The sequence below is a fragment of the Cyprinodon tularosa genome, unplaced genomic scaffold, assembly GCF_016077235.1.
Source record: "Cyprinodon tularosa strain WSP-4 unplaced genomic scaffold, ASM1607723v1 ctg539, whole genome shotgun sequence".
Lineage (NCBI taxonomy): Eukaryota > Metazoa > Chordata > Actinopteri > Cyprinodontiformes > Cyprinodontidae > Cyprinodon > Cyprinodon tularosa.
The window spans coordinates 602,951-615,987 of NW_024039273.1; the positions used below are offsets into that span (position 1 = coordinate 602,951).

Here is a 13,037-nt window from a genome sequence, read left to right on the forward strand (position 1 = left end):
CCAGACTAGCTTTGAATGTGGTGATGTCATCAGTACGCTTTGGTTCCAGTTGACCCAGATTTATTCTGCGTTCTCCCGTTCTCCCCGAGTCCAGACTTTCCTGGGTTCTTCTCAAGAAGGGACTCGACGAGGACACGAGTCTGTACTCGTGCTCTTGAGAAACGGCTATATGCACAGGTTGATCAGATCATTTTGACACAACAGGGGAACATAACATACTTTCACCTAAACAAAACTAAAAAGAAAAGACCAAACTAATCAGTAGAATACTAAATCGGCAACCTATGAGGAAGAGGATTTAACTTCCCAAATTTAAAACAGAAAACAAAACCAAATGAAAAAACCTAAACCCTTCCATCACCCCTTCTAAAGGTAAGTGGAAGAGTCCAACCAGGCCTCCATGTCATTGAGGAGATCTTTAACAGCTGGGGCCTCCTTTCCTTTACTGGCCACGCCCACATGGCAGCCTCCCAGCACCTGGCAACTCAAATGAGAAGTATATTCATTCACAGTAAACCAAAGAAGCAAGAAATGACAAAATGAGTCAACTAAATTTGTGCAACCGAATAGTCAACCAATGCCAAATCACAGCAAAAAGTGAAATCCAGTCCAGTAGAATATAAAAGAAAGAATTCCCAGACCATTTGTTGTTTGGTTTCACATGCACCATCACAACTCCACAGAAGGTGACAGACTGAAGCTGTCTGTGTGTAAAAACATCAGCTGAATGTTTCCTGGTTTATCATCCAGCCATCTCTCCCTCCCAGGTTCTCCGGTTCCCTCCTCTCAGCTTCTGGGCGCTCGGCTCCCAAGCGCTCCGACGCTGACGGATTTCTACCAGACCCGGCAGAAGCTCCACAAGCAGCTGTCTGACCCCGTGCAGCCGTCCTGCTCCTCCTGCAGTCACTCCCCTCAGCTCGGCCGCCCAGCCAACCTGGGCTCCTCCCCCACCAAGCTGCTGGGGTCGTCGCCACGCATGTCTGACTGGCTTCAGAAGTCGCCGCTGCCAACGATCATCGGTTCCCCCACCAAGGTGGGCGCTCTAACCAGCTTTAGCAGACGCCGTCGCTGCTAATTAACTAAATCTCTAATTAACCCATTTCTCTTCAGACAATTTCTGCCCCGTTCAAGATCCCTAAAACTCAGGCGTCCTGCAACCTGATGGCGCTGGCAGACAGCCCGCTTCCCAACAAGACGCTCGCAGACTGTCGGGACATGTGCAGCCACCATTGCAGCCCCTACCTGACGGGACGGGCTGCTGCCCCGGAGGCCAGCAGGACCTTTGGAAGGTAGTCGACCTCTGAGGTTCGCTCTGTAGCCTGGATGATGTCACACTCAGCCCCACGCTGCCTTTCAGTAGATCCCCAACAACATGCCGCTTCCGTTCATTTTCACAATGCCATGTCTGTGTCTCTACTGACCTCTGTGGTTTCCGCATAGGTCCGTCAGTACCGGCCGTCTGTCTGAACAACCGATCAGAATCACTCTGGGAGGACAAGCCTACCAGGGCAGCACCGACAGTCTGAACACTGAGCGGCCCATGGACACAGGTACACGGACGCAGCAGCCGCTTCAGCCTGAAGCCACAGATTTAGAAAAGGATCTGAAATCATCAAATAAATCTTGGATTAATAGGTCGCATTCTAATGAGCAAACAGCAGCTTTTAAACAAAGCGTGCATGAGGAGAAATTAGCTTGTGCACGCTGTTGCACACGTTCGATAGGCGTTCCCTCTCAGGAGCAGGTACTGGGTTGTGCATGTGCGTTTTTATTGCATGTGGAGAGAGTGGGGGTCTTTACAAAATTCCTGAAAATCCTCCATTATACCTTTAATCTTCTGAAAGGTAGACTTTCTCAGCTCTGTTGGGGTTTTAATACAATAAGTCTGGTTTCCCAGCAAACCAGTGAAGCATGGTAATGGGGGCGTCATGCTGCGGGGGTCCGTTGAGGGGTTTGGTTTAGAAAACCTTTGGGGATATGATCCCCTCAATGACAGAAATGTTTGTGTTCTCTGCAGCCCCCAGCGTGGCTCCAGGAAGATCGGCGAGCCCCCGCACCGTCCTGTTCACGGTGGGCTCCCCGCCCAGCAGCAGCACCCCTCCCACATGCAGCCACCTGGGAGCCCGGCCTCGGACCACCTCTGGTAAAAGCCGTCCAGCTCCGCCGCCGTCCGTCTCGCCGTTTGGTCCGTAGTGATCATGTCCTCTCTCTCTAACTGCTCCGTCCTCAGTGGGTTCCAACAGCTCGGCCGGTTCCTTGTGCTCCACCAGCGGTCGGGTGTGCGTGGGTTCCCCCCCAGGCATGACCATCGGATCGTCTCCTCCAGGCAGTTTAGGAGCTGGCCATTGTGCTGATGGAGGGCCCAGCAGCCTGCGCTACCTTCCTTATGGGACCTCCCCTCCTAGCATGGAGGGGTTCATCACCTTTGAAGCCCCGGAGCTGCCAGAGGAGACCCTGATGGAGGTGAGATAGGGCCCCCCCCCCGTCTGAACTTCCTGCCTCATCAGGTGGATTTTAATTTTCTTTGTTTTTCTATGTCCCGGCTCAGCGTGAGCACACCGACACCCTGATGCACCTCCGGATGATGCTCTCCTTCACCGACTGCATCCTGGAGATGGCAGCGCTCCGAGCCGGGGGGGCGGAGCTCGGGATGTCCGCCGCCTCCCTCTACCCCCCCCAGGACAGCGTGGTGGTGGACCAGATCAGCCAGCTCAGTAAAGAGTGGGGGTAAGCGTCTGGATGTCCGGTCACTGTGAGAAGGCTCTTCAGCCTCTAACATGCTGTGACTCTGCTGCCCCCTACAGGCAGGTGGAGCAGCTGGTGCTCTACATGAAGGCAGCTCAGCTCCTCGCTTCCTCCCTCCATCTGGCAAAGGCTCAGATCAAATCTGCTAAGTTGAATCCTTCAACTGCAGTCAAGCAAGGTAGGGGCATCTTCCTAGTTCAGACGGGGGGGGGGGGGGGTGGGGTCGCCATCTCGCCTCCATCAGGGTCTCCAATGGAACTCAGCTAAAGTGGAAACCAGTTTAAACCCAGTAGCTCTACCATTTAATATTCAATCATTTAATCTGCCTCCTGGCTACAGACCTGATGGCAGTGAGAATCAGCTCCTTATGCTGCAGCATCAAATTATTTTCCACCTAAACGTTTCTCCTGGTTTTTTCTAGTGGTCAAGGGTTTGAACGAGCGCTACAAAAGCTGCATCGCCTTCTGTCGCCACCTGACGGACAAACTCAACCACTTCTTCTCCGACAAGCAGCGCTTTGTGGATGAGATCAACAGCGTCACGGCCGAGAAGCTCATCTACAACCACGCCGTGGAGATTGTGAGTTCTTAAACACAGACGCCATGATCTGAAGGCCAGAACTCACCCAATCCGATTTTACGTCCAGTCCGATAGAAAATCGTCCCTCAGAGGTCGTGGCGTTTAGCGCTCTTTGAAAGTCAATGGGGATGATTTCCTGCAGGGGGCAGCGTAGCTCCAACTGATAGAGCCCAGGTCTATGTTAGTCGGACTATGCAGCAATTCAGCAGCAATTTCATGGGTCTGACAGGAAGAGAGACGCAATTTCAAAGTAAAACACATCCGCTTTGAGGGAAAATCCACAATAAAATCTGTTAATCTCACTGAGAAAGAGTCAGTTTGGAGTCGCCCATCGCGTTTATAGTTAGCAGGACAGACTGCCAACGATGAATGAAACATTAAAATAGAAACTTTCCCCATGATGGGAGTTCAGGAGGACAGAAACGGATAAAGCAGTGATCCTCTTTGAGCCTCACAGAAACCAGAATAAGGAGGAGCAGACAGAGCAGGTCAGCGCAGCGTATCTCTCTCACCTCTTTGTGGAAACAAGAAAGAAAAACTTCCCAGATCTCTCTGAGGATCACCTCTCTGCCTCAGTCACCATGGAAACCGTCCCACAGAGTTTATTGCTGCCATTTTCTTTTCTTTAGACATAGATCTCATTATGTTTTTGTTCTGGTTCTAGATGCTGCACAGACTCGTTAAGTAGAGCTTTGCTTTATAGAATGAACCACTGGTTTTTATTTTAATAACTCATAATCTGTTCCAGTCAAATGTGGGAAATAGTGTTAATGTGTGTACAGCACAGAGAATGATCTGCTCACCCTGTCTAGTCGGAGTCTCTCTATACGCAGTCAGTGTGACATGAAAGAAAATATGATTGAAGATTAAAAGTCTGTGTGTTCAGGACTTGAGGCGTGACGAGCTAACGCGGCTAACGCTCCATGCTTCCATGATGTGTGCTCCAGGTTCAGTCTGCAGCTCTGGATGAGATGTTTAAGCAAACGGAGGACATCGCGTATCGCTACAGCAAGGCTGCCATGCTGCTGGATGGCCTCTCCAAGATCCTGCAGGATCCTGCCGACGCCGACAACGTGCTCAAATGTGAGGAGGCATTTCATTGGTTACCTGGTGCTACACTGGAAAAAAATCTAAATCTAGATGAGTCATTTTTTTCTTAAAATAAGTGCATTTGTTCTTGGTTTGGGGAGGTAAAAGAGACATTTTGCCACCGGAACAAGACTATTTACACTTAAAATAGAAAACATGATCTATTGGTTTATTTCAAGTGTAAATTATCTAATTATCTTATTTTAAGAGTAAAAATACTCATTCCATTGGCAATTTATCTCATTTACCTGCTCAATTAAGGGTAAATACACTTAATTTAAGACGTAGGAGAAGGAGAGGAGAGCGTAGAAGTAGGACCGCGTTTCCTTAAAGTCGCTTCTTTAAAGTTTAACTCAAACACTGGAAATTGAAAAGTCATTTTTTCTCAACATAAGTTTATTTTTTCTTGAATTAAGGAGGCAAGTGAGACTCTTTGCCAGTGGAACAAGACAATTTACATTTAAAATAATAATAATAATTTATTTAAGTAAGATAATAAAAGTGGGTGGGGTTCAGCAAACATTCAGGTGTCTTTCAGCAGGATCCTGGTGGGCTCACATAGACAAACCCAGGAAAGTCTGGACTCTGGGAGAACCGGAGCACGCAGAATAAATCTGGATCAATTAGAACAGCAGCGTACTGATGACATCACCACATTCAAAGCTAGTCTGGAGCTGCTTTTCACCTCCTGTTATTAATAGTTTCTAGATAATAAATTCTTACTTTTTTCATTTAGTGGAATAATAATGAGCACAGTCAAATAAACACAAATCAAATTGATGAACACATCTACCATAAAAGGGGAGAGATGAATGCAATGGGGGCTGACACCATTTTGTTTGTTTTTTTAACCTATGGCGTTCTCTATCCGGTGATAGCTGGGGCCCGCTCTCCCAGGATTATGTCCATTTTCACATGTACTTATGCTGCTATCCTCTCCATTATATAAACATTGTTAAAGGGTTGGAGGCAAACGCTTAATCAATAATTTTAATCTTTTTAACATAAAATCAGGTATTCTTTTAATTTTGTCTGAATCCCTTTCCAAAATGGATTCAGCACTGGACAGTTCCAAAGGATGTAAGTTTATTCCCCAATCTGATTACAATAAGTTTGAGTTATTTCTTTCACTATTAACTGTTTCACGCTGCAAAAACGATCTAAAAATGAGTAAAAATGTCTTAAATTAAGTGTATTTACCCTTAATTTCAGCAGGTAAATAAGACGATCTGCCAAATAAGATCATTGGATAATATGCACATAAATTTGACCTGTTTTCAAGGCTGCACTTTAAAAAACTAAATTGGCTATAGCTGTTTTAAACTAAATTTATTTTTGTCTACACCTGTATACAAAATGACAAAAAAAAATCTGTCTAAAAAAATAAATCTAGAAGCAGATGTGGACATTAAAGCATCCTTTTAAAGAAGCTATTTTTTTGCAGTTAAAGTTGGTGGTTTATTTGAATTATAACTTTAAATTTAAAGAATTTCAAATATTACCCACTGGTATGTCATTACACACAAGAGCTGATGAATTTATTCTAATTGAAGCGTGGTGACTGTCTGTTGCAGATAAAGCCAGCGTGGAGCGCAGGATCTCGTCTCTGTGCTACTGCACGGTCAGGCTGTACGAGTAGCAGCTGCACCCCAAACCACTGAGGGACCAGGACCTAAAAAACAGACCTCTCCCTCCTGTAGCAGCTCAGCACTTTCATTTGTTTGTTTTAATCTGCGTTTGTCATCCGTTTGTTGTACTACTGCAGCGGTGCACACATTTCCAACCAAAGATGACAACGGATCAGAGAGGAAACAATAAATCTAGAAGAAGATGTGGACATTAAAGCCTTCTTTTAAAGATTCTTTTAAAATCTGAGGGTGGGAGGATCCCATCATGTTAGCATTCCGGTTTCAGCTGGAAAAAGGAGGATTCACAGGGCTGTGAGACAGTGCTGTGGACTCTAAAAAGACATTGGGCTAAGATTTGATCAGTGGTCCTGCACTTCTAGTTTCAGTGTTTGTGTATTTATTTTCTAGACCAACACAGACTATTCTGCCTTTCATGTAAACCTCAAGTATTGCAGTTGAAGGAAAAGGTTGGAAAGCGACGGCTTCCAGCTGCCTGTGTGGACTTGGACTTTTTAACCCACCAACAAGCTGCTGTTACATCAAGCAGACAGCCATAAGCAAAGGAATCACTTTGTTTGGACTTTTTCTGTTTAAACTCAAGCACTTTATTTTGGAACGGATGGAAGAGAAAATGTGAAGATGTGGTCGACTCCTTTACTCTGCACACTGCAAAAAATAACTTGAGTCAACTCTTAAAATAATTGCATTTACTCTTAATTTCAGCAGGTAAATAAGATGATCTGCCAATGCAACGAGTATGCTTAGTTTAAAATAAGATAATTAGATATTATGCACTTGAAAAAAAATACGTTTTTTTCTCTTATTTTAAATGTAAATTATTTTGTTTCATTGGCAAAGTGTCTCACTTACCACCTCAATTCAAGAACAAATGCAAATATTTTAAAGGAACAATCCGCTCATATTCAGAATCCAAACTTCTGAAAGTTCTTTAAATCTGAAATGATTCCATCCTGTTCAATAAATGATCAGTGTTTTTAATTCAGAGTAATTTTCATGTGAATGTGCTTTACTGGAGGCATCCATGTTTGTCAAAGAACACTACTGCCACCTACTGGTTAGTGACATTGTCACGGTGCGGTATCGGCTGTTGATCAAGTCCCAGTGCTGTATCTGGTGTTTGTCACAACGCGCTATTATCCAAGTCATCTTGAAAACATTCTTCTTCCAAATGTTGGCTACATATTACGGGTTTTTTCTCTGGCCAGAAGTTCGATGGCAAATCCTCCCTCTTCAAGTTGGCGATCCAACGACCAACCCGTCCGTGGAGGATCAGGAATCAGAAAGGTGGAATAACTCTTTTTTTCACTTTTACCCGATGTATTCCAGCATCCAGCTGCCATGCACGTGGGCATTGTCAGTTTCACTATAGCTCTGGTGAATTTCAATGGTGAAGTCCTCTGGAAATCTTCAATAATTGTTGTTGATTGCAGATGTGTCTAGTAGTTCCCATTGATTTAGCTTGGAAAGCGGGGAGAATGGCGCTAGGCTTACCGCACCGTGACGTCACTGCTGGAAGATGGCAGGAGGGAGGGGCTACTATATTTGGGCAAAAATGGCCGCTCCCAGATGAGAATTTTTTATTTTTTTTTTACTGATTAACGCTAAATTAATTTAAATCCAGCAAACTTATTAGTTTTAAGTATAATGATCCATTGATTATTCCTCGCTGACCGGAGTTTTCCTTTAAAATAAGTAAGAATTCTTAAAATAATTGTATTTGCTCTTAATTTCAGCAGGTAAATAAGATGATCTGCCAATGGAACCAGTATGCTTAGTCCTAAAATAAGATCATTGGATAATATACACTTGAAATAAGAGACTGTTGTTAAATGTAAATTGTTTGGTTCCATTGGCAAAGTGTCTCATTTACCTCAATTCAAGAAAAAATGCACTTATTTTATGAAAAGTTTTTTTTGCAGTGCAGACCTGTGTAGGTGGGAATAAAAGTTGGACGGTAAACGGCTCATCCAACGTGTCTTTTTCCATGCCGATATTTCACAGGCTTCACTTGGACCTGTTGAGGGTGGAGCTGATTGGTCGGTTGGATTCTAGCTAAGCGTGACTTCCTGAGCTCATCTAGAGGAGGGAGTGAAAGCAGGACCTCCTGCTGCTGGAGGAAACGATCCGTCACATGACTCCAAGTTCCTACAATAAGATTCCTTTTCATAGAAAATCGAATCAGATGCAGCTTTTTTTTTTATCAGAACTGTAGCTTCTTTTTAAAGATTTAAAGTTGATGTTTGCAAACTTGTACATATTTGAATGAGCTGCATGTGAGGATCCTGCTTTTCTAAATTTTTTTTTTTTTTTCTGTGGGAGGGGGTGCTGCCTCTGCCTGTCAGTCAAAGAGCACAAATCTTTATATGTAAATAATGACTTTCTATTGGTTTTATTTGTTTGATAAGAAAATCCATCATTGGGCCCCGTGAAGCAGCCTCCATCTTTCTACCGCCCCCCCACACTGCAAACAAATGGAATCTAAATAAGCCTTTTTTTTCTGAAATTAAGTGTATTTTTTCTGGAATTGATGTCAGTGAGACACTTAGCCAACGGAACAAGAAACATTTAACTTTTAAGAGAGGAAAAAACAATTGCATTGTCTTATTTCAAGTGCATATTATTTAATTATCTTATTTTAATTGTAAAAAGCTCATGCCATCTGCAAAGCATCTTATTTACCAACTCAAATTAAAGGTAAATACGCTTAATTTAAGAAATTCTGACTTATTTTTAGCTGTTATTTGCAGTGCAGCCCTGGTTCTACATCCTGATCCGCCTCGCCGGTCCGATCAGTCCCTCCGAGTCGTGCTTTGGTCTCTACACTCTGTACTGTACGTCCGTTTCCAGGTGTGCATTAAGGTCAGCAGCAGGCAGACATGTTCCTCCTCTGTACAGGTGTGAACAGGTTTCTGTGTAAAAAGAAAATGGGTTTCAGGGCCCGCTTCTGATGTACTGTTTTATTTTCTAAACATATCTGAGTTTAGTTTTTTCTCCCTCCTTTGCTGTGAGCTCTGATCAACATGAAGCCTTTTTATTGCACACAAACTGAAAGGGGATCCAGCAGGATAATAAAAAAGCTTTTTTAAATGGTGTGATTTTTGACTGTAATAAAACAAAAAGAGTTTTAAATGAAGCATGAGAACCAAGCGTCTGGAATGTTGAATGTATGAACCCTGATGTTTGCTCCTCCCCAGCCTGAACTGAATGCATACCGAGGAGCCACAACCTTATTCTCTCTCCGAGCACCGATTTTACAAAGTGAAATGTTAACGTTCTTGTTTGATTCCCGGGGGGGGTGGGGGTCTCCTGTTGTTATTGATGGAAATCAAATACACTCATTGTTATTAAAAGAAAGAATCAAGCTTTGAGTCCTTATTTCTCTGCAGGCTCCTCATGCTGACGTTTTGCAGCCATGTTTGAATAATCCAGAGCTTTAAGGCTCATCATTGTGAAGCTGCTCATCTCTTCCTGTAATCACTGTTTTCTGACGACCAACAGTTTTTAGTGCTGATAGCTGCAGCTATACTTTGATTAGAGAAATATCAGCTGTACTGCTGCCATCAACACCTTTGTTTCTAGATGTTGGAGCTTGGCCTGTTTTCCAGTGTAGTCCCGTTTCTCTGACTGTGACTAACTGGATGTGCTCTCTTCATCCTCTGACATGGGAGCTGGCTCGGAGCTCGTCTGCCTGGCTGTGTGTTTCCTGGACGGGGCCGCCTGTGGAGCTGGTTGACAGTTGCCTTTTGTATCTATGCTTCTTTTTCTATGTCTGCTTCTGTCTCCTTGAACCCCAGTGGGCCTCAGCAGATGGCCGCTCACACTGAGCCTGGTTCTGCTGGAGGTTTCTTCCTGTTCAAAGGGAGTTTTTCCTCTCCACTGTCGCTACAAGCATGCTTAGTGTGAGGGATTGCTGAAGAGTCAATGAGTCGATGCAATCAGCTGGTTTTCTTTATATAGAAATAATTAGATGATCTGGTGAACTGGAAAGTGCCCTGAGATGACATGATGTGAAATAATGCATGTGAGAAAAAAAGAGAGCCAGAATAAATGACTGGCAGTAAAGTGGGCATTTAGAGATTGGATCAAATGAGGAAATTTATTTAATTTTGAAAGATTGTGACATCACAAAAGAGGATTGGGGCCACTGGGGGAACAAAAAGTTAAAAAAAATTTTAATTTTATTTCAGTTTAATATGGGGAGAGTCAGAATTCTGACTAAAATTTAAAAATGAGTTGACTTTATTTTTTCAGTGGCCCTGATCCTCTTCCGTCTGACACAGGCCCCTAGAAGGAACATGATGACCTGGCTTTGCTGAAGGGAAAGTAAAGCTGATCAAACCAACCTGTTACACTGACCCCTGCTGGTGAACTCAGGAACCCCATCCTGTCAGTCTCTGCCTTTGTGTCCTTGAGCAGGACTCTAACCTTCCTTTCCTGCTGGAGGTCAGAGGGCCTCTGGCACCGACTGCTGCAGCTGTTGGTTTGTCCCTGAAATGTAGCGAGCGAGAACTGGAAAGGTTAAGGTTGTAAGGTGGATCCAGACAACAGCGAGGGCCCCCAGGGGCCTCCATGGGGCCTTCAGAGAAATCTGATTTTTTTTTTTTTCCTGCCAGTGAAAGCAATGATCAGATCATTAACTAATCATTTGCTGCACTAAAAGTAATAAAAGAGCTTTGATGGATTAAAATAAATTGTAGAATAACAGACATGATTAAATCAAATGGTAAAATCTGGCATGTTATTAAATAATGGAAATAAATTCCCTGAACCCAGGTGGAAAATACATTCAACAATTAATTATTAAAATGATGTAAACGTTTATAACTATATACAAAAGCTGTATTTGAAAACATGAACTACCTTCACCTCCAGATTTGACCTTTTTAGATGACCTGTTCTTCCTGCTGATCTCTATTCCCTGGATTGCTAATAGGCCGTTGGTAGCACACGGTGCTGTGAAGCCACCGGCCACCATATTGGTACTCCCTAATTAGACTGGTCACAATGTAAAACATATGTGTGCTACAGCATCGAACAACGATGGTGTTCTCATTTTAGAGAACATAATTGGAGAACTAATAAGAAGGAAGGGAGTGAATGAGGTCGTCATGTTTCAGGATGTCTCTTTTATCTTTTATTGTCATTTTGTATACACAAAGTGTATATGAAACAAACTTTCATTTTGTACATCTCTCATGACATTTCCATTCCATAAAGTGCAGCAGTGATCAAATGAAAAGAAAAAACATGGAGCAAAAAATGCATTGATGTTGAAGTTCAGAGAATTAATATAAATGGTGCAAATCTGCAGTATTGTTGGTTTGGTGTCATCAGTGTGATGGCGGTGGGGAAGAAGCTGCTGCAGAACCTGCTGGTCCTGCATTGAATGCTGTGAAGCCTCTTCCCAGAGGGCAGCAGGGAGAACAGTCCATGGTGGGGGGGTGAGGGGTCATTGATGATGTCACGGGCTCGGGACACGCAGCGCTGGGATGAAATGTCTTTAATGGAGGGAAGAGGAGCCCCCATGATCCTCTCTGCTGTTCTCACCTTCTTCCAGTCTGAGGCGCTGCAGCCTCCACACCACACAGTGAGACAGCTGCTCAGAACGCTCTCTATGGTGCTGCTGGAGAAGGAGGGGAGGATGGGGGGGCAGGAAGTCCAAGCGCTTCTGGGCCCTTTGGACCAGTGAGGTGGTGTTTCCAGTCCAGGTGAGGGTGTCTGTGATGTGCACCATCTGAAATGAATGACATGGCTGACATTTAAGCTGAGGATGGACCCCATTACAACCATGACAGGTCAGTGATGTTTGAACACAGTTTATTCAGAAGCATATTAGAAAGCATATCCAGGCAGGCTGACAGAGCGAGATCGGGATCAGGCAGGCTCGAATCAGAAGACACAGTGGGTCAGTTAACAGGCAGGCAGGAAAACTAGATGACGATGGATCAATCTTAGCAGGTAAGTTAGAGTTAATCTGGCCCTGACGACTGGTTTGATGGTTATATAATGAGGGAAACTGGTGAAGCTGGTGAGATGATGCAGAAAGGGTGGAGCTGAGCAGGTGTATGAGTGATCAGCCCAGCATCAGTGCCAAGATCATTACAGAGATTTTAATATCTCTGCAGGGTGGAGACAATAAATCTGATATCTGATACTACGACAGTATGAAGACATTCAGAAATGTTATTAGCACCCAGAACAGTAGTGAGAAGATCAGCATCCATTCTTTGCCTGCTTTTGGTGTCAACTGTAACAGTTGCTAGGCGACAGAGCGTACGGGCAGTAACAGCCAGAGAAGGCTGGACCTGTTTGAATCCACGGCCTAAACTCTTCCAGTCTCCTTATTTTCACAGACCTGGAAGGACCTGGTCCAGGTAGACCGAGTCCTTGGAAGACTCAACCAGCTGGCATTCACCTTAAAGGAGCATTACTGCCACCTGCTGGACAGGATGAGAAACAGTAGCTCAGTGGCGTGGATGAATGAAAGGTGGTGATGACGTGGCGGCCAACGACCATCTGTGATTCTCTACAGCGCATAGATGCTGAGTCCTTCTGTGGTTCATCCCTCTTAGCATCATGGCAGAAGAAGAGGGGGTGGAGTAATAAGACCTCAGAGTTCACCTGTACTACAGACTGGACTGGAGACGCAACTGTGAAGCTTTAGCTGTGAAAAACAAAGCCGGAGAAGGCTGGACCTGTTTGAATCCACAGCCAAAACTCTCCCGGCCTCATTTTCACTGACCTCCAAGGACTCAGTTCAGGTAGACCGAGTCCTTGAAGGATGCAGCCTCTGAAATCAAACACAGCCAGTTTCTGCAGTCCTATTAATCATCTAAATACTTTATCCAGGTGTGTTGGACCAAGAACACCAAGAGTTCTCCACCCCTGCTATAGTCACAGATGCCGTACAGTAGACTGACCGGAGCAAGGCTCCAGAGAACTGTAGCCTCTGACCCCCGACATCAGATAAGGCTA

General features: G+C 44.4%; 1 protein-coding gene across 1 annotated transcript in view; it reads left to right on the forward strand.

Annotated features, from left to right (window-relative positions):
• ulk2 (unc-51 like autophagy activating kinase 2) overlaps positions 1-6,086 on the forward strand; it is a 38,703-nt gene extending 32,617 nt beyond the window's left edge. Inside the window, exons 18-27 of the mRNA XM_038304607.1 lie at positions 768-1,033; positions 1,111-1,289; positions 1,441-1,550; positions 2,018-2,143; positions 2,231-2,463; positions 2,549-2,727; positions 2,805-2,923; positions 3,167-3,324; positions 4,272-4,407; positions 5,988-6,086. Coding sequence (XP_038160535.1) covers positions 768-1,033; positions 1,111-1,289; positions 1,441-1,550; positions 2,018-2,143; positions 2,231-2,463; positions 2,549-2,727; positions 2,805-2,923; positions 3,167-3,324; positions 4,272-4,407; positions 5,988-6,052 — 1,571 coding nt within the window. The 3' untranslated portion in view covers positions 6,053-6,086. The remainder of the gene's footprint in view (positions 1-767; positions 1,034-1,110; positions 1,290-1,440; positions 1,551-2,017; positions 2,144-2,230; positions 2,464-2,548; positions 2,728-2,804; positions 2,924-3,166; positions 3,325-4,271; positions 4,408-5,987) is intronic.
• The last annotated feature ends 6,951 nt before the right edge of the window (positions 6,087-13,037 follow it).